The 26,836-nt window shown below is 40.8% G+C and overlaps 4 protein-coding genes across 22 annotated transcripts in view; 3 read left to right on the top strand and 1 right to left on the bottom strand.

Annotated features, from left to right (window-relative positions):
• ephb2a (eph receptor B2a) overlaps positions 1-7,981 on the bottom strand; it is a 48,860-nt gene extending 40,879 nt beyond the window's left edge. For all 3 annotated transcript variants that reach the window (XM_031566665.2, XM_042707681.1, XM_012820734.3), the window contains exon 1: positions 7,762-7,981. In XM_031566665.2, coding sequence (XP_031422525.1) covers positions 7,762-7,981 — 220 coding nt within the window. The remainder of the gene's footprint in view (positions 1-7,761) is intronic.
• A 4,951-nt stretch (positions 7,982-12,932) lies between these two features.
• lactbl1a (lactamase, beta-like 1a) lies at positions 12,933-18,895 on the top strand. Of its 3 annotated transcripts, none has more exons than XM_031566663.2 (7): positions 12,933-13,395; positions 13,730-13,871; positions 14,701-14,810; positions 15,117-15,274; positions 15,456-15,697; positions 16,417-16,522; positions 16,820-18,895. In XM_031566663.2, the coding sequence occupies exons 2-7, from the start codon at positions 13,766-13,768 to the stop codon at positions 17,802-17,804; spliced, it is 1,707 nt and encodes a 568-aa protein (XP_031422523.1). In that variant the 5' UTR covers positions 12,933-13,395; positions 13,730-13,765; the 3' UTR covers positions 17,805-18,895. The 3 variants fall into 3 exon arrangements, with proteins under 3 accessions (XP_031422523.1, XP_012676150.1, XP_031422522.1); XM_012820696.3 differs by having other exon boundaries at positions 12,933-13,475; positions 14,704-14,810; XM_031566662.2 differs by having other exon boundaries at positions 12,933-13,475.
• Positions 18,896-20,386: 1,491 nt separating this feature from the next.
• Positions 20,387-22,004, top strand: LOC105894306 (guanylin-like). Its single transcript, XM_012820793.3, has 3 exons — positions 20,387-20,529; positions 20,658-20,850; positions 21,071-22,004. The coding sequence occupies exons 1-3, from the start codon at positions 20,458-20,460 to the stop codon at positions 21,133-21,135; spliced, it is 330 nt and encodes a 109-aa protein (XP_012676247.1). The 5' UTR covers positions 20,387-20,457; the 3' UTR covers positions 21,136-22,004.
• A 546-nt stretch (positions 22,005-22,550) lies between these two features.
• Positions 22,551-26,836, top strand: part of eif4g3b (eukaryotic translation initiation factor 4 gamma, 3b) — a 43,740-nt gene continuing 39,454 nt past the window's right edge. For 11 of the 15 annotated variants that reach the window (XM_042707679.1, XM_042707678.1, XM_042707680.1 and 8 more), the window contains exon 1: positions 22,553-23,366. In XM_042707679.1, coding sequence (XP_042563613.1) covers positions 23,203-23,366 — 164 coding nt within the window. In that variant the 5' untranslated portion in view covers positions 22,553-23,202. Of the gene's footprint in view, positions 23,367-23,402; positions 25,558-26,836 lie in introns of those variants that run through there. The other 4 variants (XM_012820813.3, XM_031566656.2, XM_031566654.2 and 1 more) reach the window with 3 other exon arrangements.

Genomic DNA, 26,836 nt, shown 5'->3' with positions numbered 1-26,836 from the left:
GTGCTAGTCTCCTCTGGATTTTAGGTCAGCGTGCCAAGACGTAACTTTTTTTCTCTCACTCACTCTTTCTTTCTTTCTCTCTCTCTCTCTCTCTCTCTCTCTCTCTCTCTCTCTCTCAGTCCCATATTTTTTGTTTATTCTTTTTCCAGTCCTGCTCTTGTTTGTGCTGTGTGTCACCCACGCTGAGAGTGATGCTGAGGCAGGGAGTGGAGGGGGAGCAGGGGAGGGAGAGAGGGAGAGAGGGAGAGAGGGAGAGAGAGAGGGAGGGAGGGAAAGAGAGAGAGAGGGAGAGAGAGAGGGAGAGAGGGAGAGAGGGAGAGAGGGAGGGAGGGAGAGAGGGAGGCTGGGCTGGGCTGGGCTGGAGCAGAGGCTGAGCTAGGCTCTTCTGGAGTAGCTGAGGTCAGAGACCCTGGCACTGCAGAGTGCCACACACACACACACACACACACACAGACACACATATACACACACACACAGACACACACACACACACACACACACAGACACACATATAAACGCACACACGCACAAACACACACACACACACACACACACACTGACACGCACACACGCACATACACACACATACATACAGACATGAACACACACACGCATGCAGACACACACATACACACACACACACACAAATATACAAACACACACACACACACACACACACAAATACACACTCACACTACAGACACACACACATGCACACAGAGGGGAGATTTTTCTGGTTTGCTGCTCCGCATCACTCAAGTGACACAGGGACACATGGAGAGCACACATGGGGCCATGATGAAATTAACATAACCAAATTAGAACGTTAGAAGCATATTGTCAGCAGCATTGAAGTTGAACAAATTTCTATAATGCGATGTCCAGTTACATTTGTTGCAGACATGAAACAGAAATTCAATTATGATTGCTAATGTTATGATGTGATGTTATTTGTGATACCTGAAATGGTCTTTAAGGACGGGCTGTTAAATCTTCTTGAGACACGCAATCATATCATACAACAACAGTAGAACGGAATTGGTCAAATCGCCTAAAACTAACTAGCCTAAACAGTTAACTTTTTCAACACTTTTCAGCAAAAAGCCTTCAGAATGTTCAGGATAAGAGAATTTCAGTTTCTTGTTATTATTTAAAACAAACAAAAAACAAAAAAAAGAAAGATTACAAGAATTTGAATAGGAGAATAATTATTTTCTGCACAGGTACAACATTGCTCAAAAAGAGCTGAGTTTATTCATGGTGTCAGTCAATCAAAAAGAAAGCTACTTTCACATTATACAACATTAGCAGAGCTTTGTTTAGTTTCCATGGGGAGGGGGCATAGCAAAGTGTCATAGATTACACTTGAAACGTGCTGAATAATTCATGTGAAGTTAATTAATTCACTGCATGCTTTGATCAAACATGACAGGAGGAAGCAACGCACCCCTCACAAAATATATCTTCTTTGAGGCAAAATTCCATTTATGTGGAAGAAAAGTGGTAAACAATGCATTCCGTTCTGGTCTTTCCATCCTCTGATTTGCATTAATATACTGGAAAATGCAGTGTGTGTGTGTGTGTGTGTGAGTGTGTGTGTGTTTGTGTGTGTGAATGTGTGTGTGTGTGTGTGTTTGTTTGTGTGTGAGTGTGTGTGTGTTTGTTTGTGTGTGTTTGTTTGTGTGTGTGTTTGTGTGTGTGTGTGTGTGTGTGTGTGTTATGTGTGTGTGTGTGTGTGTGTGTGTGTGTGTGTGTGTGTTTGTGTGTGTGTGTGTGTGTGTGTGTGTGTTTTCATGGTCCAAATGAATGAAGTGCGTAATGAGTGGATCCATACATGTTCTACTCTATAGCACTCTATAGCATGCATGTACTAACTGTCCCATAAACTCACCACCGAGAGAAACAACCTTGTTGACAATAAGGGAAACTCATTGATTTCCATTGCTCTAGTTATGTCACTTAGGATGTGCCGGTCCTCTGAAAGTGATACAATGACGTACTTAATGGCGTGTGGAAGCATTGCAGTGACCCACCCATGTTTGCGCTTAGGATCCGGCTCACGGTATTAAAATTATTTTGGCAAGTTTTTTAATGAACTTTAGGTCATGTGCGGCGGACTTTGGTCGTTGCTTGTTGCTTTGCTTATTGCCAGTTGCCCCTCAATGAAATAAGGGCTCAATATGTTGGGTTTACTGACCAAGAGTCTGCATGCTGTAAACAGCACATAAGACAAGTTTATTTTCCAAATATAATGGGCAAAATCAAATTGGTTTAAAGGCTAAGAAACAAAGTGCCACGTATTCCATAAATAGCAATATATTGTGAATAGACGAACAGTAACTGGTCACAAGTGTGAAATGGTGAAGCAATACCCACCACTACAAAGGAAGTAGCCACTGTGAATTGCAAAGGAGGGTAAAAAAAATGTCACTTCAACTTCTCAAATTAAATTTTTCACCAGCAAACTCACTGTCTCAATGACAACACCTAGCTTCGGTAAACAAGTGCATTTCCCACAATGCACTGCACAGTGGAATCAGCGCTAGTCAGGAAGCACATCTCCTAGCCTAATCCCCACGTCATCCAATCCATGCCTCTCATTTCCATGTCAATGTGGGGCAGGGGCCAGAGAGGCCACCCCGGCTGACACTGTCTGCCAGACACAACTGTCCCACCATGCTCAGCAGTACATCAACAGCACACACTTACATACAGGAGCACTGAGAGCCATCCACAATGCATCTAGCAAAGCAGGTAAACCAATAACTTGCTTGTGTGGCACATTGTTATTAGGGTCTGATGTTGGTGACTGTAGTCACATGGAATAACTACATCTACATCAAGATTAACTTTGATCTTCATGATTCGTGAAGCTCCCAAAACTGCTTCAGATTTGTTATACTGATATACTGATTATTATTATTATACTTCAAACTATAGTTAATCCTATCCACTAACTAGTGATTAAGGTCACAGCATTCAGATCATACAGGATAAACTAAGAATTCAAGATGGCTACTCACATATAACATGCGTCACATTCAAACTGCAATATGTGATATGGGCTGAGGTTAGTACACGCTTAGAATAAACAATTCAGAATATCAAACCTTAGTCTAAAGCCTGTAACCCTACTTTAATACACACTTATTGTATGTTGTGTTGAACAAATCTGAATGATTCTGTTGTGCGTTTGCAAAAGCTCCTGACTGATAAAGCCATTATAGAGAGAAAATGTCCTTTTTTCAGTTCAGAGCAGATGTACGGACTGCTAAAACTCTCTATGCTAATAAAAGTTTACTCTAAGAAACAACTGTAGTAGAAACAGTTTTAACCAAGTTTACAAGTTTAAAAGAGTTTTCCAGATTCCAGAAAAAAACTACTTTCTATATAATGCAAATACTGCAAATTCCACCAGTTAGAAAATATATTATATTTTCATGTCTGTCATATAATTTCATATCCATTCCTAATGGGTGTATCATAGAATTAGTCTTTTTTTTAGGTACAGCATGTTTTTTTTGTGTACAGTATGTATGTATGTTTTACCTCAGTCAGTTACTCTCTTTTATTTATTATCTGGAAATAAATAATAATGCAATGAGCTTAAGATTTTGTAAAAAGCTTAAAACTATACATGGTTGTGCAATTCAGTATGACTCCTTGTGTTCTGCAGTTTCAGAATAACCAGAGGTCGAAGATCTCAACATGGGGCAAAGGAGAAGTAGGTCACGTTTTTGTACTCAATATTTTATATGTCTGTCCCAAATGGGACATCAGCACTGTGATAAGAACTCCAGTCCTGGATATTGATTGGATTTGAGATTGATATTGTTCACGTCTGTGCAGCATTTAATGGGTCAAATTGAGATTAAACTCAGCCTAAATTTACACCACACTTTAGGCACAGCTCTGAGTACCAGTGTTGGTTTACAGTGTACATTAGCCGGGTTTCTACTTCGGACCAAATTCAGGCGAGCTAGTGCGTGCCAAGGCCAGTTGTGTTCCCACCCACATTCTGCTGCTACCGACAAATGTAATAGTTGATATTAAATGTACAGCTGTTGAATGGGTGTTTCAGTGATGCTAGATGGTTGGATGGTTTATAGTGAAATGCGTTTGTGATGGGTATCTTCTTGGGGTGTCAGTCAGAACACCCAGTAGTCAATCAAATGCAACCCGGTAATTTACTCTGTTCAAGGGGTTCACACAGCACAGCAACTTCAACCTCAGTACTTCACAATGAAGGTACACTGTTACATGTTACATGGTGAATCTTTCTTCTGTTAATATGATTTCAGTCAAATCAGTGTTGTAATAGAGGCTATTCACTTCACTTTTAGTCAGTGAAAATTAGGAGCTTGAATTTGGTGAAAGAAATGTCTCACATAAACTACCTTTGTATATGAAATGTCTCACATAAACTATCTTTGTATATGAAATGACAACTTTGTGAAGTCTGTCAGGCACAGTATTTTTGCCTGGAAAAAAGGAGAAATCTTCAATATATTTCTCATACTCGTTCTATGTCTCGCTCTCAGTCCCACTGTTTTAAAATCCCATTGTGTTCTTTTCCTACTCAACACACAGGTAATTGAGCCATTAAATAGTTTGAGGGTGAATTTATTCCGGAAAACGTGCCTGTGCTTTCAGTGGGTTTTCTACAGTGTAAATAGAGAGTGATTAGGATCTTCTCGTCATTTCCTAATGGACAGGTATTGTGAAGCATTGAACTAATGAGACACTCAGCAGTAATTACACTGAAGTCTACACCTGGGGCTTACACACACACACACACACACACATACACACACACACACACACCTCCTCCATTCACCGTTCTAGTGCTACGCGGAGCTGGGGGACACTTGGCCCAGTCGGACAGGCCTGAAATCGGTCAGGGTCTGCCCTGCTTACGTAAAGTCTTGGAAAGATGTCAGAGGAGCCAGAGGGGGGGATGGTCCTGCTCCTAATCGAGAGGGACGGGGGAGAGAGCGGCGGCAGGCAGACAGAGCTGACAGACATCACATGTGCCCAGTGCTCGCCCACACACTACACGATCACATGCCACCACCACATCACCAACTCCATCATACATACATCAAGTGCTCAGGTGCCTGTGGAACGTCAAAAAGCCACTGCCCATTTGTGGGATTAATGGACACTGCCATCAATGATGGACTGGAATGTGACAGGGAACAGAGAATTGTAACGATGTGTGTGAGTGTGTGTCTATGTCTGTGCGTGTGTTTGCTTGCACCGTACGCCAAGGAGACATAGATAGACTGTTTCAACAGTGTAGACACACTAGTTTAAGGCCTTTTGTTTAGGTATGTGGCATTCATGTTTTTCATAAAATTCACATTTGTTGATTGCGGATAGTGGCTGTACTGAAAAACATATCCATCTTCACTATGAGTAAGTAAGTGAAGGTCCACCATCATTACGTGCTGCATGAATTGCAATGTGGCGTGGAATAAGGAGAGTGGAAGACGGAGGGAAACACGTATGAAATGTGATTGGTTATTTAAATGTCTTGAGAAGGAGCATAGGAGTACGGTTACTGTACACAATCAACCGGAATCCAATGGCACTCTTCCAAATAGCTCTAAACTGATCATATCAAGGTAAGATCTTCTCTCACACTGTGGGTGTAGACATACATCTGCTCAATAGATTGTTATACTATTTCATCCCATGAAAAGATCTCTTGCTAAGATCTGGTGCTCACTGCATGTTGCCACCATGAACTGCTGCTGACGTTGGAGATGAAGTGGGTCTCTACTTGCGGATTAGTGACAGTGTCATTATGATTATTCAGGTAACATGATTATGCATTTTGATCACAAAAAAGTCCACCAACACACAAACACAAGGGCCCTTCTAATCAGTCATACAGTCTTGCTGATGACTGGTAATTTGCCACATATTATAGGGATGTGGGCCTTCTGCCAAGGGAAAACCAAATCACACCACTTGCAAAACAAATCCCCTATGCGGCAATTACAATGGAATAAGTGGCTTTAATTGTAGACCTCTTGAAATCCATAACACAGACCAAACAAAGCAAAGAGGCTCATCAACAGCCAAACCAAAGAGGAAGTGCACTAGCTTATACATCTGTGATGTTGCCGCAATTATAGACAAGGAGAATATGCCATGACATCATGTAACATTGTCAGTCAAAAGGACATGAAGTGAAATTTGGTCCTAAAAATCATGAAGTATACATTTCACTATTTTTCTTGAATGCTCTATTTAGTTCGAATTCAAATAATTCATTTTACCACGCAAAGAAAAAAGTCTGGACATGATCAAATGACCAAACACCTGAGCAACAGGTCAAAATAATCCACTTGTCCCCTTCTGTCTTTATTTAGGGTGCCAGGCAAAGATCTCATTCATATCATGTCTTCTAGTAATAACTACAAATACCTATGAATATGTCCCACGTTAGTAACAATACACGGGTACAACTTTTGCTAAACTGGATGTATCCCAAGCTACATGTCGGTCAGGGGTGATGTAAACTTATGAAAATATGAATGTCATACGTGATCTATTACTCTGGATCTACTAATGAGATTTAACCGCAAACACCTTGATTTTACTCATTGATAATAAAAAAAATACAACCATAACAATATGAAGTTGAAAAACGTCTAACCTAGCAGTAAAGCTTTTGTAAAGGCTGTATAGGATTCATGTTGGTCTATTTCTTTATATCTGTTCTGTATAGAGAATAACTATAATAGGCTGAGGTGATAGTTCCCGTAGACATCTGTCACAGATATCGTAAAGGCAACTACTCATTTTTGCGTTATGTGCTCATTTCTAGACTCCAGTCTGTGATGGGGTGAAAAAAACAATTGATGGTTAATTGATAGAAGGTTAGCACCATTGGTTACCATCAACAGCATCAAGCACCTCCGTTGATAACAACATTAACGAAATAGGCACACATATCTAATGGACAATGGCCCCGTACCGGCAGGCGAGGTCAAGCGTGTGAGTGTTTTCACAAACAAATGCCTAAGAAACATTAATCATGAACTACACACAATTCTTCCTCTTAAATGAGTATACAATTATAAAATAAAGTGCTTTAAATGTTAAAGGACACGCGCAACCCATTATGTACAACTATGTAGCGTAAACTAGCCAGATTATCGAAGAACTGGATAACCGTGGAGAGTCTACTTGAAAGCCTGACTGCAATACAGTGAAGGAAAACTAACTGAAAGATTACTGAACCTACTAATTCGAAAAGCATACGAACGGAGCTCTATCGTACATTTCAAATTTGCTACCAATTAGAAGAATGGAATATGTCAACCAAATGTAACTTTTTGATCTGTTGTGTAAGGTAGGCTGTACACAAACAGTAGCCCTTGGTGTGTCAGTGGGACTGAATGGAACTACTCCAAGCTTTCATGCATAGTTAGCTTTTTGAAGATGCTTTTTATCAGCAGCATGTCTCGTGTTTAAATGATAATGTGGATAATGATCAAATTATGTCAATCAGAGAAGAGTGTAACGTTACACCTGTTCTCAGGAATTCGAGGGAAACAATGATAATAACCATTATATATTTTCACTATTAAACGGCATATACATTAATGAATAATTATAAAAACTCTAAAAATTATATCGCACAAGCTGAATGATTAGCATTCCCAAACAGTTTATTAACTCGTCCACTTCATGATAGTTCAAAGGAAACATACACACATGTGTTTCAAGAAAATTCTTAACTCTTACCTTCGACACCCATTACAGTAGGCAATATCCATAAAAAATATAAGATATCCATAACTAGTGGATTTCTTAAAAAGTGAATATAAAAAAACGGGGCATTCATTAAATATTCGTCCAGTGAGCCATCGGAAGAAACACAGCCTTCACAGCCAACAGAATAAACCACATTTTGTGGGATGAATATACATCTACAGTAGAATACGCCAAGTTTGGACGAAACCATGCAGTCAGACAAGAGGGGGAGGGCAATGTGTTGCACCAGAAATATGTTGCACCAGACTGTTCAACTTCACAATTATAGCCCTCTAACGCTTTGATTGCCATACACGATATAATAAGCACATAAATCATTGAATTAAGTATTGGCTAGGCTACTCTTTTATAAGCTTGTATTGCATGATGGTGGTGATGGTGATGACGATGGGATGATGCTGTTGGTGATGATAATAATGACGGTTGATTGCTTCAGTGTCGGGGAAATAAAAGTAAGAGACTACTTTGAATTAGCCTGAAATAACATTAAGCCTGAAATAATAATTTTGTATTTAATTGCATGTTATTATTATAGGCTATGGGCAACAGAATAGATTTGTACTAAATTAAAATATATATGTGCAAGGCATATAAATAGATGGGAGGCTACTACAAGTAATTCGACCACCTAACGATCATTCTGAAAAGTTAAACGTAAAATTAAAAACAAATGTAATCGTAACTTATCACGAAACTGTTTGCGCAAGACAGTTATATGATATAGTTCCATATCAGAACGTGCAATTATGATATTAGCTCATTTGCAACATGGAGACAGAACATACAGCACAGTGCTTATTCATAACAGCCTACACATAAACTAAATAAGGATAGAAATACGAAGCGGCCTTTCACTTAATCTCCAACACACGTGGATCTATTGCGCCGTTTCAAACCAGTCGGGTAGCAACCACTCTTTTGCGTCAACACTGCCATCTTGAGTTAGAAATCTAAAGTGGAGCTGGCTACTCGGACCGTTTTTGAAGCACACGTGTTGGTCGTTCATCCTAAATCACAAAACAAATCAATGTGAATCAAATGATCGGATTTCGTCTGGCGTTGACGGCCACAGACGGCCATCACTGTTACTGGCAGATCATAAGGCGTTCAGACGGAGAAAACTGGCCTGCTTCTTCACAAGTGTACACATGATCCCTGACCCTAACCTGAGAAAATCCACTCAGCGTTTCAGACTGAGTGGCTTATAATGCGCGAATTAACCCCTAACTATTAACATCCTGCTGGAAAGCCAGCGGCCACCTATAGCGCTGTGAAAGAGTGTGCTTTGTTATTTTTTTCTGTTTGACTTTGGAAATTAATTCTATTGTGAAGGAATTTGATGTCTTTTTTGCTGTTTAAAACCAGTACTTTAATTTAAAACATTTAAAAAACAGACATTTTAACTTGTATTACCATAAAGCAGCCACTACAGCAGTAATCCATCTAATATATATCTTTTTTTTTCACCGATTAAAATACCTCAGGCACTGACCACATGCCTTGCTCATTTTACAAATGTATGTAAGTGGAAAAACCACAGATGGATTGTAAAACAAACAAAAGACATGATGACTGTAAAAGTAGAGCAAAATGCACTGATCTTTTTTAGAAGCCATTGCACTGTGTGCAAGAGTGCTGTGTGTGAAGCGGATAAGGAGGGGGTTGAACCACGGGGAAATGGAGAGAGAGAGAGAGAGAGAGAGAGAGAGAGAGGAAATAGAGCAGAAGAATATGGAACTGACATAAAGGAATCTAGGATAATTCAGCCTCAAGATGAGTGAGGGCTGAAAAACGGCAGACCACAGGGTCCAGGGGTCGTTCCCATGGAAACCTTTGCCCAGGGAGATCGGCGACCCTCCTGTCTGCTAATGCAAGCAGAGCACAGATTGTAGGTCACATATGGCACCAACAACCCAATCAGGTCTAATCTGTCTTGACTTGCGGGTCATGAATTGAACCATGAAACTGGTTTCTATTCTGGCTCATATCACTGACGCACAGATTTGTTCATGTGTTTAAGGGGACTTAGATATGAGGAGGAGTATTGATTAGTTGGTCGTTAGTTGATCATTAGTTGATATTGATTACACTGCACAATGGAAATACGTCAATAGCTTAGTCTGCGTGTGGGCGCATGTGTATATATGCATGAGAGCATGCTTTTGTAAATGTTTAGGCGTGCGTGAGCATGTGACTATACCAATTATAGGTCTTGATAAGACCTTGGGAGTGCTCCAGCCAAATCAATCTTTTATCTAAGTAGCACTCAAAAAGACTTAAATACATACAAATTCAACATGTGATACGAGTACGTAAAATACATGTGTTCAGGTAGAAGGAAAACTGTATATGAAATGCACACATTGGAAATACAGCTCCATATATTAATAATTAACTATTCATTACTAACTTAATAGGTAGCGTTGGCTGCAGTGCTGCTGATAGCTTAAGATGGCAGTGATTGCCTGCAGGGCATGACAGAGCTCAACCACTCACCTGTCCCTGAGGCATCCACCATCTGAAGATGAGCTTCTCTAACACTATCTATATACTATACTATAAAAGATGTTTTGAGATAAGCCAAAACAAGCTTCCTGGCTAAATGTGATATTGATTTCGGATTAAATAATTGGATTAAACTAGCATTATTGTAGTATCTTGAGAAAAATCATTTGCCGTTGCTCTCCCGTTGTGCGCATGTGGTGCGTGGTTCACATTGGAGATAATAGGGGCTGAAATAGCTCACCCGGTCTCATAGACTCATATTATCAGTCTACCCCGCCATACACGAACACACACACACACACACACACACACACACACACACACACACACACACACACACACACACAGACACGCCCACACACGAAAACACACACACACACGCACACACACACACACCAATATACCAATACACCCAACTCAACCCATCCAGGAAGTTTGATTGTAACACACAGTGAAGTGTGTCTGGCTCACTAATGCTGCTGTTCTAAATTGAAAAAATTGACCTTGCTCCCAGAGGTGACACGCGATTTGCTCTCTGAGACACTTGGGGAAGTTTGTTGTCTGCTGAGAATACCATAAAGCCTTGAGGACAAGCAAATATTTCACGAGTAATTTAATATCTAGATCATGGGCATGGCCCTATCATAATTGTGTGCTGTAAATAGAAAGGGATGAGAATGTGAGGAGACTGAGGTCGCCAGGAGACACTGGGAATAGAACACCTGCCAAGCAACTATGAGTGGCAGCAGGTGGTAGGAAAGAAGTGAGGCACCAACACAGCTTCCACCGGAGCGTCACTTCTTATCTTAAAACATCCACTCTCATGTTGACTGTCAATGTCATCTCCAGACATGCCTTTGTGGAGTGCACAATAACCCGCTGGTCCAGAACCACGTAAAAATCAGACCTTCATTTACGATTCATAACATCATCCTCATCATAACATCTGCTAAACGACGAAACATAAACGTTCTGGTAGAAAATAATTAAACAAGTCTTGTTGACTTTTGGACTTTTTGTTGACAAATTGGGTGAGGACACAAAAATTGTATTGACATACACACATATCGTATTTAAAAAAAAAAATCTATGACTGTAAGACTGAACCACTGAAACCTACACTAAGCTACGAGGAATTAGACCTACACCTCCTCAGTCAGATTCCAGCCATGATTGACCCCAGGGAGAGGGATGGAAAATGGGATCACCACAGGCTCAGATGCAGAGGTCAGCTGAACACATGTTGAGCTGGCACTGATATCCACCAGACCCCCTTAAAGGATCGAGGGGAAACTGCTGAGGACAGAGAATGGCAGCTGTCACTTGGCAGGAGGACAAGCTGACATTAAGGATATGTACAGTATGACTTACAGCTATCACACTTCAATCAATCAAGTAACAAATGAGAGCATTGTACTGCAATTAATGGACTGCTTTTAGTATATCTGTTTAGGAGAGAAAAGAAAGGGAACTGGGGAAAGCAGCTGTGGATCTGCTGCCACCTAGGGGTATTGCTTTAAAACAGCTAACTACTGTTTCAGAACCGTGTACTGTCTTCAAAGCTAAATGCATAGCATGCAACGTGTAAAGGTCACATGCCCACCTTTTTACATTTATTACCATAAATCCAGCCTAATGTCATAAGCTGTTAACTGTTTGCAAGAGCTCACATTCGTCAGAGCATCTTATCTTGACTTTATCATATGGTGTCTATTTGCATGAACAAATGTTTGCTTTTTTTCTTTTATAGTTTCTAATCATTTTGAAATTATGTAAGCAGGCCTACCGAGAGCATTAATTATCATAAATGATCATGCTCTCAGAGCATAGTAACACGAATAACCGAAGCGCTGCTCCTTCAAGGCAAATATTTAAAAATCCACCATATGTGCAGCTGATGCATCGTGAGGTGTAATGACCCTGTCACTCCTAAGCAGGTGGTAAGCGGGAGGGCAGCTCTGGGTGTTGGTGAGATAGTGGAACTCGTGGTGCAGTACATCAGTCCTGACACATTTACAAGCCTTTACTGCGAGGAGAGCCCTACATTATGGGAAAGAACCCTGTGCTTTATGTTAAACAACAGGACACATTCAGTCATAAATCAGCAGTACATGTATTAATGAAATACTGTATGTGACCTATGCTAAAACGTTACGATGTAATTTATGTATGTAGACTATGTCTATATATCTATATATATATTTATACTCCATTGTATATTGTATATATTAAATATATAATTTGTGAGAAGAAATCAAACATAGTGTTTCCAATGAAGATTTATATCTGTTACATTTAGCACTGATGGAGGAATTGACACAGGTGTCCGAAGACAACTGAAAATGCAGGATTTGTTTGTCATTTGTCATTTGTTATTTGTTATTTGTTTGTCATTTGTTATTTGTTGTTGAAAAAAAAAAGATGTGCCACAAACACAGTATGCATGGCATGTATAATATGACCTTTAATATTATCACACTACCACATTATTTTCTGTTTTTATTATATTTCAGACAAATGTATATGATTAATATATGTTATTTACATACAATATTGTGTGTGTGTCTCTGTGAACATCATTATATGTAATACTATATATTAAAGAAATCCATGGCAATAGGATTCCCTGCCACTAACCAGTATATTGTTGTTGCTGAGCAAAAAAAAAGGGACAAATCTAGTCTAAATAAAGCTTTAAGAGTAATTGAAGCGTTATTCATTTGCACACGCGGGATGCGAGGCGAATGAAGTGAATTGATTTCTAATGCCTCCCCCGCAATCAGGATTCCCTCGTCTGTGAGGGCCACTAGGCTTTAGTCGAGGATATCCTCAGATTATGACGTGATGAGCTACAGTTGGTGGAGAGGAAATAGAAATGTCAGTTGAGAGGTCATTGCCGAGATTAAAACATGCCAAGGGAGTGCATGATTGTGGACTCTTCCTTCACAACTTCCAACTTCAACACTCTGCTCTTTTGACAGGCGACATTTCTGCTGTTTCAAACAAAAAGAATAGGAGATCAACCCTTGGCTGGAGAAAGAAAAGTGGACACTATGAGCAGTGGAGCTCTGAGTGGCCTCTTCTAGTTCATACTCAGTGGTAAGTCTGCTAAGAGGACACTGTGATGCATGTGGAGCGGTGGAGCGCTCTGAGTGGCCTCTTCTAGTTCATACTCAGTGGTAAGTCTGCTCAGTTCAGTGGTTGTAGTTGTAGTACATGGCATGCTAACCTTTTGATACATTGACTGTTTTCTACTACTTTATCATGCCATAATAGTCGTTATCATGTTTATCATGCCAAAAACTTTACGAAATGTCTGTGCTTGAGAATATCCAACAACGTACTGAAGGAGGATGTGTAATCAACACCTTCTTCTGTGAAGACTGGTCTTATTAAAAACTGAGTCTGTATTTGTTGTGTTTCCTCCTGAAAGCTATCTGTAGGCAGTGAGGAGCACCACACAGAGAAGATGAAAGTGAAATGGACCACACTGGGCCTGGTCTTCTTCCTGCTGCTCTCCCTCGTCATGACTGGCTGCTTCATATGGCAGTACAGACAGCCCAAGCAGAGCACCGGTAAGAGTCCTGAACTCTCTGTGATGGCTTAAAATAACTTCACTCACATCACTCTCTTCCCACAGATCCCTGCACCAGTTTGTACAAACCAGAGGAATGAACTACAACTCACCATATTTTAAGAAATGGTATAGAATCCATACATATAGAATTCCTATGGACTTCTTTTGGGCACTGGTCCTGCACTTATACATTTAGCATTTTGATCTCCTTATGCTTAATTGATCATTTGCGGGGGATGGCTGGAGATTACACAAAGCTCGACATAGTGGCTCCCAGCTTACAGCGCACAGCAAAGCCTGATTATCAGTGGGGGGTAGGAGAGGAGAGCCCAGCTCCAACTTAGCGTAAAAGACACCATGGTGGAGAGTATGATCAGATGAAAAACACTGATCATCATTTCTGAGAAAAAAAAAAAGAGCTCTCCAGTTACTTCCTTGATTGAAATTCGGCGATTGCATACGGTATACAGTGCCAGGACATTAGTAGTGGATGTGATTATTATGATTACATTACGATTAAATTAAGATGATATCTATATTTGTATTATGTGGTATTAAAAAATGTTATCCATGCCTTATGGGTTTAAGAGAGGAAAGCATTTGTAATCCTGCAAAATACACAGCAAACCCGAGATACTGCACAAGTAACCATTTCACCTCGTAGTAAAGGACTTTAATGTGTAATTAAACCTCTAAAAATCTTCAGGAACTACAGCTATCCATTGATAGCATATGGGATAGCAGTGAAAGGTATAATACTTATGTTTCACGCAGATTTCATCCATTTCCTCATCTGTCCCCTGTGGTCTCTCTTCTCTCTTCTCTAGTAGAGGAGATCATGGTGAACGACGCCCAGCAGGAGGAGATGTGTCCCCGCTTCCCAGAGCCTGTTCCCCTGCAGCACCCCATCCCTATTCTCAAAGAGGCACTGGAAAAGGTGGGGGGCTACACCGCTGTAGATACTGTGATGGTATCCAGTGAAAACGTTGTTGCACATTTCAGTAGTAGACATTTATCTGCATTAAAAAAGGTTGCTTTGAAAACTTTTATTGCGGATTTGAAAAAATATGTAACTGAATTTCAGTAGTTATACACTTATATTTGAAATGTATTGTTTGGAGGATAACCCCTTGAGATGCAGCATCTCGTTTTCGAGTATGACTAAAACGAATCAATATATAAAGCAATATCATTATTGTACCTTTACAGTTTTATAATGTGAGGTTCTAACTTACCAAACCAGGTGGATGGACTTCTGAGGCAAAGTATTAATGCCACCAGCCTACCAGCCATCTCTGCCATCGTCATATTCAATGATTCTGTGTTGTGGAATGGCAACTTTGGGAGAAAGAATGGAAGTGACCCGTTCTCCCCACTACCAAATGAATACACTGTGTACAGGTCAGAGACTTTTGTGTTTTGTGTAGCTGAAGCTGTTTTTTGTGTCTAATATGAGTATATGTATATGTCTAATTAGTGTACATGTATGTGTCTGATATGTGTATAGGTATATGTCTAATTAGGAAACGCTGATTATTTGCCATTTAAGAAGTTGTCCACCTTTCTTGGTTTATCTCTACAGAATTGCTAGTTTGTCAAAGATATTCCCTGTACTTATGCTGTACAAGTTTTGGGAAGAGGGTAAGGTGGCCTCTCTGGATGACCCTCTGGAGAAGTATATGGAGAACTTTACCATAAAGAACCCACTGGGAAAGGCAGGAGACTCTGACCTCAAGTCCAAACCAGATGGATCCTCCAACACCCTGGAGAGGAGGGCCCGCACCTCCTCCGTCACCCTGCGCAGGATGGCCAGCCAGCTCTCTGGTAAGGAATACATTCATACAAGACATAGTGCACGTTTTATAGCCCTTATTAGAATGTGTACTATATCCAACAGTAGCAGAATATAAGGAGGTAAATATAATGAAACAGTATTTCCATTAATTTAGGTGACAGAGTAGTCATGGAAGCTATTGTTTCATCCTGTTCTGGTAAAACAATATCTAGTAGCCATCAGGGAGTGGCCCAATATGGCTCAGTGCTGAGGTTAAAAATAGCTCTATGTGAATGTGAATAGCTGTATTACCTGAACGCAACCTACAAAACCAGATCCCTTCAGGCCTTGGATCTCCCTAGAGGATTAGAACAGAAAACAGCCTTACTAGACCATAGCCAGCTTATATTGGATGTAGTGTGTGCTGAAATAACCCACAAGGAAATGTGCATAGGGAATATATGTTGAAAAATAAGGAAGATATTCATGTCTAATGAAGTATAATTTGGACTCTAAACAGTTCTAAAAAAGTTAAAATTAGAAAGTGATAATTTACAGGTATCTACACACATTTTCTGTGAAAATATATTATTCAAAGAAGAACTAGTGTCACAGTAACACAGTGTCAACATTTATTAGATTTTTTTCTTTTTATAGGTTGGGGCCCAAACATAATTTTTATGTTTTTACAACTATGTATATAAGGATAATAGAGCAGTCTTTGTGGAGCAATGTTAATGTCTTTATTTACACATAATTAAAACCACAGGATTACCCAGACGCCTCAGGTCAACCAACCTTCTCTGGCGGGGCAGCACCGAGGCTGCTGTCAGTTTACTCCAGGACGACGTCCTCGTGGCAGACCCAGGAACCAAGTAAGAGGAACCATATTGCTTATGGGGTTCAATCCTTTCTATCACCTACTCTGCGACTTCCTTGAATATGTTGAGAATATGTAGAGAAACTATATCAAGTATATTAAGCATATAAGTCTATATCAGTTCTTTACTTAGAAATAAACTCCCAGTTTGGGGACAGGGGGATGGATTGCCACCGTATAGACATTCTTTAATTGTAAGCACTCGTGTTATGAGGATCTGATTATTGGTGTATGTTTTCTGACTTCTCTGCACATTTGATGGAAGTAATGTCCTATTCTCCCATCTCTGCAGATGCCACTACAGTAACCTGGCCTTCTCTCTGCTGGGTCACGTTTTGGCAGAGAAGGTGGCAGGCACTAAGTACCAGCGCTGGGTCACTGAAAACATCCTGAACCCGCTGGGCATGGAGGACACAGGCTTTGTCATTACACCGGAGGTGCAGAGCCAGATGGCCGTGGGGTTCTACTCCAGTGGGCAGAAAGCGCCACTCTACGACCTGGGCTGGTACCAGCCGTCTGGTCAAATGTTCTCCACGGCGGCGGACATTGCCAAGCTGGGCATGGCGTTACTTGGGTCGTACAAGCGGCCGCGCCCGCTGCTGCAGCCCGACACGCTCAAGACCATGCTGACACCGGTGTTCCGCTGTGACAAGAGCTACTTCGCCAACCAGACGGGAACGCCGTGGGAGGTGGACGAGCTGCTCGGCTACGAGTTGGTGCAGAAGGCCGGGGAGCTGGACGGCTACTCTGCCACCTTCTCCCTGGTGCCGCGCCTCAAGCTGGGCCTGGTGATCCTCATGGCGGGAGCCAAGCCCAAGGACGAGGACTTTGTCACCAAGGCCTACAGCTTCCTCATCCCCGCCATGGAGAGTGCCTTTCGGGAGGCCCCACGCGTCTTCACCCCTCCCCCCAGCCCGAGCCCTTATGAGGGGTACTTCACCTACGGCAACATGACCTTCTATGAGATCAGAGCAGGGGAGGACGGCGTTCTGATAATGCAGCAGTTCGGTCCCCAGGTGGAAACCATGGTCCCGGCTCAGTACAGGACTATCAGGCTCAGCTATCTGGAGGACAGGGTGTTTAGGGTCGTGTTTGAGAAGGAGTACCCCTGTGTTTTGAGAGTCAATTCTGCCTCTGTCTCCCTGGAGAACCAAGACAGACAACTTTTCAATTTCTACTCCTTCAACAGAAAGGGTCTCTCGCCTGGCTTTGATGCCCCGGGACTAAATACCTATAGGGTCGTCAGGATTTCTCGTAAACCTTTTTTCACCAGATAACGTTAGCATAGCACAGCACATGATGGTGGGAAAGAGGGACCTCACCATGATAAATGAGTCGAACCCTCAACAGGTTCAGTGTTATCAGAATAGCTCGTGAACCTTTTTGTTTCTGAGAAATGTTTGTGAAGCACTTGACAGAGGGAAAGAATTACCTTCCCATGATAAAAGTGTCAAACTGATAAAACTGTCTGCACAACTTCATTTCTGTTACTAGGTTTGGAATTTGAAAAGGACAAATCACTCTCTGCGAGTGGGTTTACCACCAGTATGTTTTGTTTTGAAATCAGCTCCAAATACTACTGCTGCTGTGGAAATTGCACAAAAAAAAGGATATGAGCAGAAGCTGGCAAAGCTATCCCATATTTTTGTACTGTTGTCTGAAACCGTGTAAATAGACTTCAGTAATGGCCTTTTTAAATGGTTTTTTTTTTTTTTAATTCAGGGTACATTTTTGTTAGGCCATTTTTCTTTCTGTAAAGTGAACTTTGCAGGAATATGGCCTTATTCAATTATCATTGTTGTCTCTGAAAGATGTCTTAAGGCAGAGAAAGTGCCTTTCGCATGTGTCAACCACAATCTTGAGTGGTTCTCTTTATCATTATGGAACCCTTTTTGAAGGAAAATGTATGAGAAAACCATTTATAAAAACCTAGTATCATCAGTTCTATATATGTAAAAGGAAGAAATAACTGTACATTACTACTTGCCCTCAGCATCTCTGTATGATATATATGATAAACCATGCTGTCAGAGTGCAGACCTGGAAGTTTCACATTGCCGAACATCAGAATTTTTCAAGAGAACTGTGTGACCAAGTTTACGGCAAATTGTATATATCTCGTGATAGTTATTCATTGTTAACCACTCTTACCCACTCTACAACTCAAAGAGGTCTATACACAATTTCTATAGGTGTGAATAGCAAGCCAACCTATCCACACACGCGCGTAAAGTCACAGAGATAATGAAACAATCAAACAATGAAATAAAAATGTAAAAATGTGTAAAAATTAAGAGTGTGATTGTGTAAATACATGTGTTATAACTTGTGTATATAATAAAAATGGAATATATTGTATTTACATGTTTATTTGTCCCTGTCCTGCTGTTTGATTTCATTTGCACATTTCTGTCCAGCATATTAACATGACTCCCATCCACCCATCAGTCTCATCCCACGTGTGCACCTTTATACCTAAAATACTTAAAATGCCCTTTTTCACCTTTTTGCCATTGGCATTACTGATAGCTGTTGGCAATATGTGTTAACTCTGTTCATGTCAAGAGACCCTTCGAGGGTGATTAATGTGTTGGCTAGTATTGTTTACCTCTGACATTTACTAACCAGTCCCGAAGGGCAAAGATCAAATAAATCTGTCTTCGTTATCGCTGGGCCGCTTTCTTCAAAGGAAAAACATTTTTTGCTTTGCCTCGAAAATTAATCAAATAGACCTCAGTGTTATTTAAAGTGCACTGAATAGCCTTAAATCAGTACTAATTGGCTTATGTCTTGTTGTGGCTATAAATAATTCAAAATGGAAGATTTACAGCATGTAGATAACATCAATTTTGCCTAACCACAGACACCGACAACCAGATATCCTGTTAAAACATATTAACCTTTATGGTTCTGTAAAAAAAAAATGTTTATCCCATCCTGTGTATTTTTATATAGCACTGCAAAGGCAGGTATTTAATAATAAGAATTTAACAACAATAGACAGATGATTACACAATTCAAGTTGATTAAAGCGAGTCTTTTTCGCCTGCAAAATCCTGCCATGGAAACATTTACATGGCCTGACACTTGACATTTAAGGATTTAAAAGGTCTTTGCCAGACAACTTAAAAACTCTTCTAATCCCATATTACCAGCTTTGGCCTGTGTGCTTCAAAAGCGCAGACATTCTTTAGACAGCATTATGCGGCAATATCTATGGTCCACAGTCACGTTTCTCTGGAAAGTATGGCCAACAAAACATGTTCTTGATCAAATTTACTTGAGAAACTTATAATGACAAACTTCTGAGATAACAACCATTAATGCAGAAAGAGAAATAGCTCATGTTAATAATAATACGTGTGTTGCAGATGAACATTTTTCATATAATAGTCAGTTGAGTCAAATAAGAAAGTAAATGGTCAAATACTTCCTTTAAAACAAAATATGTATCTATTTGAGATGAACTAGATACAGTATACAGTATGTAATGTTTACATATCGAAATGGGTTCATATTTGAAGATGGAAGGGCAGACACTGGCACACAAGTAGGGAACTAGAAAGATTCTATGCTATCAAGTTGTGTTGATCCAAATATGTAAATCTGCCCGTCTGACAAGGGCAGAAGATGGATTAACTGGCGGCACAATCAAATCATTTTATACAATAATCATGTGCACTGTACACAATTGTTTTTAATCTCTTTCTTTTTATAGAAACACTATATGTTGTGACACTGTGTGTTTTCCACTGTGTGATAAATTATGTCTAACAATCATTAACTAGACTAGAAGAACCTTTACACTGGTCAGGGGGATCCAACAGCATGTGCCAATTAGTATGGAGCGTCTCATTTAAAAGGAAAGTGAGCGGGTAGAGCCACAACACAAACCAGGGACACATCTCAGAGAGGGATCACCCAGCCAACATGAAGACTTTAATACCTCTCGCTCTGGCCTTAGTGCTTTTCTACCAGCCAGCCGAAAATGTTGTTATCAAGGTAATTGTAAGGCCAACCTACGTACTAATATGTTTTAATAATGCTTATTATGATATCTTTTAATCCTAGACTATGGCGTTCGTGTGTGTATTGCATCTCAACTGGGTGTCCTCATATACAATTTTTAGGAGGGAGAATTCTCTTTTCCACTGGAAGCGGTGAAGAAACTGAAGGGTTTTCTGGACCAGGAGCCAACATTCAAACAGAATGCCCGGAGCGGCCTCTCCAACGCAGCGGCCATGTGTTCCAACCCGGGCTTCCCTGAGGAATTCAAACCTGTGTGCCAAAGCAAAAATGCCAGGGCTTCCCTCACCAGACTCGGTAAAATACACCTTCTCCGATAAACACTTTCAAGACACTCTATGCTTAAAGAACATGAGGAAATGTACTTAATTTTTGTATCAGGAGAGACATAAAAGTGTTGAAAGTCCATATTTTATCATCATCTGCTAATCTGCTTGGCAGTATTATAACAGTGTGCACTGAACTCGCAGTACTGTAGCACTCTAAAAAGGCTGATTCTCTGATTGTTTGTTGGCAGCACTGGTCACTACCCGCATGGATGTCTGTGAGGTTTGTGCCTATGTTGCCTGCACCGGCTGTTGAATGACTGAGGATGGACAAATATCTACAGACTGATGTTTTGACTTCTTTATGAAATACTTAAGTATCTTTTGTCCAGATGCAGTGAATTTTCCATTTCTTGTTGATTTAATACTTCAAAACGGAATTGTCTTGGTTACATACTTACTCTGGTTACTTCCATACTATGGTTACTTTCCAAGTGTGTTAAGTATATTTAATGTTTTTTTTTTTGCATACTTCTTAGAGGAGTAATCATTTAGATACTTGCCTGCTTTAATTTCATGGCATTAGTTTTCGGTGTTGTATTTGTATGGAGTTTGTAAATATCTATGTGAAACCTGCTATTATCACATTCTGTTTTCTATAATTTTAGTTGTATGTAGTTTTTATTTTGCACTTCTGAAAAAAATTAAACGCAAATGAAAAATGAGATTGTCCTCTTTTAAAAGAATAAGCAAATAGACTTGCCACCACTGGATTAAACACTGACTTCAGTCTATTTATACTCAGTTACTAAAGAGATGCTACAAACACCAAGATTACTGATTCTGACCACCTATGCTTGCAATGTGCGAGAACCCCCCCCCCCCTTAAGAATGTAACAGTGGTAATGTAGTGGTGTTGAGGATTTCTAAAAATGTCAAATCTGGAACACAACAGGATGGCATTATTGATTTGGTGCAGCCACACAGATGGCTCACAATCCAAACTAATCTTTGCTTTACACTTGATTTTGAGAGTCATATTCTGTGTCTTTGGCCGAGAAACATCATTATACCCACACAATTATACTTCTGAGATCTACTGTCATGACATAAAGGAGGATTTCTACAAGGAATTAAGATGATTTCCAGTATATTTGTTTATAAAAATAAAGTATTTTAAAACAATTTCCATTGATGATGCTCTTGAGCAGTATCACAAATAAATTATCTGAACATGTGCTTGTTCTCTGAAAACAGAAACATGTTCTGCTTCATTGAACACTGAGTAAGAAAAAGTGGCAACATCTATGTCAGTCCCAGATTAAATCAGAAAAGAAAGGTCACACACACAATTTAGATCTAAAATCTAAATGCAGCCTCAGAGGTCATCATTTGTGCTACTGACATTTTTTAGCTGGGGTTAATACAATAATATATGCATGATGTGCATGATGGATTTTCATACAGACCGGATCAGAGTTGCCTTTTTCTCAAATTAAATCAAGGAGCTGATTTTTTTTGTAAAGTTTTGTGCCGTAATACACAATCATTCTTCATTTTAATAACAGACATCAGAATGTGTTTAGTACTTACCACCAGTGGCAACTATATAACCAGTCATATTCATAGTAGCCAACTCCTTTCACCACCAAGGACCAACTTTAGGAGTACTTAGAGTATAAGCCCACTAGATGTCACTGTTCTTTTACTTTCTTTGATAGCACACCCCAGGCTACACTCATCCTGCGCAGTGGACGTTTTAAAAAAAAGAAACGTGTTAGCCCGTAAGATTTTCAGTTGCATCAGTTTGCAATTGGTGTTTGTTGATATAATTTCTACGAGTTATCGTGTTTAATTCCAGCGTAACACCACAGCTTGAGGTCATAAACGTTCGCTGACCGAGCTCTTCCGAAACGACACGATATTATACGAAAGGTCCGTCCTGTCGGACTGCTGGAGGCGGCCACAGCGCCATGTTGAACGAAATCTCCCTTCTCAGTGAAAAGGGGCTCGTAAAATAGCATTCGGGGATAACGCTTCTACTTATTTTTCGTAGAGGAAACCGTCAAGAATACCCTGGCAACGGGAATCGAACTGGATCCTCGGGAACCCCGGCCGGGGAGGGGGAACAGCCCCCTACCTTCCAAAATGAAGATAAACCACAATAACCGCTAGCTAGCTAGCATTAGCTCGCTAAACTACAGCTAAGCTAGTTTTCAAGGCTTTTTCTATCCCATTTAGCCACCGGCAACCTGCTTGTACAAGAAAAGGCCCGGCATTGGCGCAACTCGCTAGCTAGTTTTTATGTGTATTTTTTTTAAACTAGATAAGTAACTAGTTAGCTATTTATTACTGTACATATTTTATTTTGTAACATTTTGCAATGAGTTTGCCGCCGAAAGCGGTACCGAAATCAGCCGCTGCTGTAGGAAGTGGACCTGGAACCGGGCCGTCTCCCTCGAGTCAGCTACGGGCTACTCTAACCACCGTACAGCTCCCAGGGCCCGCGGTCGCTCAGCAGCAGCAGCCTGCAGTACCACCGACGCAGTATCCTTCCTTGATAACAGCTCCCCCTCTATTGAAAAGGAAAAGCTGTCCGTTTCACTTTTTGGATACCGAACCAGAGGGATAGCCCAGAGGATTGAAGGGAAGTGTTAGAACGGTTGGAAGTGTTGATCTGTGTATATTAGCTGGCAAGCTAACGTTACGTTAGCTGTGGCGTTCTCTCAAATACCGTGTGTTTTATATTGGCTAGCAGACCTCTGTGTGAACATTTATAGACTTAAGGTAAGGTAAGAAGCAGACGAGGAGCTGTCGCATCTCTAACTGATTATAATAACGTGTGTATCTTTCGAGATGCCCTTCAGTTGTGGAGGGGGACGTTGCTTAGCTTGCTGCCAATAGATTAAGCCAGGATAGCCTCGATAACTCTTGCTTCACAACAAACTACTGTAGCCTTAGTCAGCTAAACTAACATTTTCAATCTGGCTATTTAATATTGCAATGGAGCTTTGCCTTGGGGCAAGAAGTGGTAAGAGACGCGATGCGGGTCAGCGTCTGGCAGTTTATTAGTCTACGTGGAGTCTTTCATTGAAGCATGATTAGCCGGCTGCCAATCATTTGGGTGGAAATCCACCTAGCTGAATATCTAGTTGACGTGAGCTATCCCATGAGCTCACTAGTTACATTGTTTCAGCCAAGCTTCACAGGAAGGAAGCCAAATCAGCATTCGGTGGGGATAGATACATTGTATATAGTAATGTGATCAACTGAACAATAATGTCTAGTTTTAGCACGGTAGTTGCTACATTTTGGAACAAGCCTGTAGTTTTCACTTTTCACCGGGCTGGATGCTAGCTGCCGCCAAAGCAATATTCATTCACGCCCTCCCCCTATGTTAAAGTGATGTTGTAGTCCGGTTTCACCTCTGTCATCACACATCACATGGATGTCTACTTGTTCGTGCATGATGTGGAATATATGTGATTACAGATTATTTGTCAAAATGTCTCTGCACACTTACAATTCAAATGAGTTCACCACTGGCTCTGCAGTAATTATATAGTTACGCAATTACAGCTCAATACTCTTATATTCAATGTATGCATTGTGAATACGATATTATGGTAAATGTCTGCCTAAACATCCACACAGTAAATGTTTTCAGTTGCATTCTCGTTGATCTGTCACTTCTGTTAAAGCGTTATCAAGTAGTGAGTTTAGACTAGAGGCCTTCATTTGAAACCAGCTACTATCCTAAATCTCTTTTAATTATTCAGTAGGGTCTTACGTAAACTGAACAGAGCTGATGCCATTACATTAAGGTGGGAAAGGTGACTGGCATTTCTTTAATCTGCAATGCATATGACTGTCTCTCGAGTCAAAGATAAATCCTTATCCTAGATCCAGTTGCATCTGATAACAGAATTTAACTCTGTGCCGGTAATCTTTAGTAATGAATGCCAAACTTTATGAATGGAGATAGCACATCTGTGATATTCAGTGGTATTTGCCTCTGGCAGCTTTGTAAGATGTTTGTTTACAGTAACAAGGAGAGAGTTCAAAATCAAGCTAGAATTGAGAAACGCATATACAAACATATTTAAAATAGCCAAATAGTTTTGACAGTGGGAAAAAAAAAGTGGTTTGAAACCTGTACTACAGAATTAACCCACGAAGGGGTGGGGGTAGTGAATGCACCAGCTGTTATTGAGAGCAATGACCTGTCTGACTTAGTCCCTGTGTGTGTGCCATTTCTCCTTGGCAACTGTGGGGGATTCCCCACCTCTTACTGGTAATGTTTACTTACCTTATAGCTTTCTGTTAACTTGCACTGAACTTGGGCTGTGTCTATTTTTGTTTTCCTTGGAACCTTCATACTCCCTAGAGGAAATTGTTGGATTGGTATAAACCACTCGTAGACTTCAATGAGGAACTAGACCAGTAAAAAAGACGGTGTGGTTTCGTGGCTGTGTTGCTTCTCACCCGTAGCCTCTAATGTGAAGTGTAGCTGAAGAATACAGTGTAATGGTCGGGAGTCTTGCCTCGTTCGGCATCAATAGTGGGCCACTCTGTGCTTCCGGAAGCCTGTGTGTGTGCAAGACAAAGGCTGGACCTCTTTGAATGCAGGGCTGAGATTTTGGAGTGATACTTCATCGATCACCACCTTTCAATGGCTGGGGCCACTGCTGGAAGTTTCAGTTCACATTTGGACTCCAAGACCCACCTTGAACAGCTTGTACGTGAGCACATGATGAGTTGCTAGAAATCTTACAAGTTTGATACCCACACAGTGTACCTGTTCCGAGAGTTCTTAGCAAAGTGTTTTCCATTCATTATGTGTTCATTCCATATCTATTCCAATACATTTCACTATAGTTACGTATTCAGGTACTGCATTGAATTGGTTTGGAGGCAGTTGGCTAATCTATATTGTATAGCTGGATGTCGCAATATTCTGGAAGCTCCGTATACAGTCTGGAAACGATAACCTCCACACCTGATCTTACCTAACTGCTTGCTGCTGCGTCATGCCGTGGCCTCTGTGTAGATAGAGATGATATGGTGATCGACACAGTACACTTGGAGGGCCTAAGTATATCTGAACCATTAACCTATATACCTATCTTTGGCTCAGTCTTAAATGGCAGAGGGAGAGAGAGAGGGAAAGAGAAGGAGAGGGAGAGGGAAGGAGAGTCATAGCTCAGCAACCTGTGCTAAAATAAATGCAAATCCCAAATCCAATAATCTTGCTTCTTATATCTGGCTCCTGTCCATACGCAGCTGTGCCATACCATTTCCTGGGCTCATAGTGTTCTCCGTGAGTCAGGAATGTGAGGGAAGAAAGAGTTTATGCTCCCTCCCTCACAACAAAGACCCAGTTGTGAAGGCCGGTCTGTCCTGAAGACCGAGAGGGTGGAGGCCTAGCCCACCCTCCTTTGGAGATGGCAGAGGCATCTTCAGTTCCCTGTAGCCCTTTGTTGTGGCAAGGGAACAGCCTAAAATAGAGTAGTTTAATGTTGGTCTGAGTCATTTACTCTTTACTCTCAGTTTACCTTCTGTTAGAGATTTATCATTTTAAAACACTTGCTCCGACAGAATGATGCTTGTGAAAACTGCTGTTTAGTTTAGTTTAGTTTAGTTTAGTTTAGTTTAGTTCAGTTCAGCCTAATCACCCTTTATCTGATCTTAATTAATTGCATTAATTCCTGACTTAAAGGGGAATGGAAGAAGAATGATTCCCCCACTGCAGCATCCCTTGGTGTACTGTAGCTGCTGCCAGTGCTGTAGTTTGGCCCAGTTTCTATATATTAATGGGAGCAGGCATGTCTTGACAACATTGTGAATTCCTGTCCACTCAGCACACACAGCTGCCTCCATCACTGCTGCAGAAAAAACACACGCACACTCTGAACCAGCAGAAGAAAAGAGAGGGAAGCAGGGTGGCGGGGCAGAAAGAAGGTGTGAGAGGGAGAGGGAGAGGGAGAGGGAGAGAGTAGGAGAATGAGTCTGGGGTG

Source organism: Clupea harengus, chromosome 4 (assembly GCF_900700415.2).
Source record: "Clupea harengus chromosome 4, Ch_v2.0.2, whole genome shotgun sequence".
Taxonomy (NCBI): domain Eukaryota; kingdom Metazoa; phylum Chordata; class Actinopteri; order Clupeiformes; family Clupeidae; genus Clupea; species Clupea harengus.
Note: the sequence above shows the minus strand (reverse complement) of the source record. Positions and strands in the feature narration are given on the sequence as shown.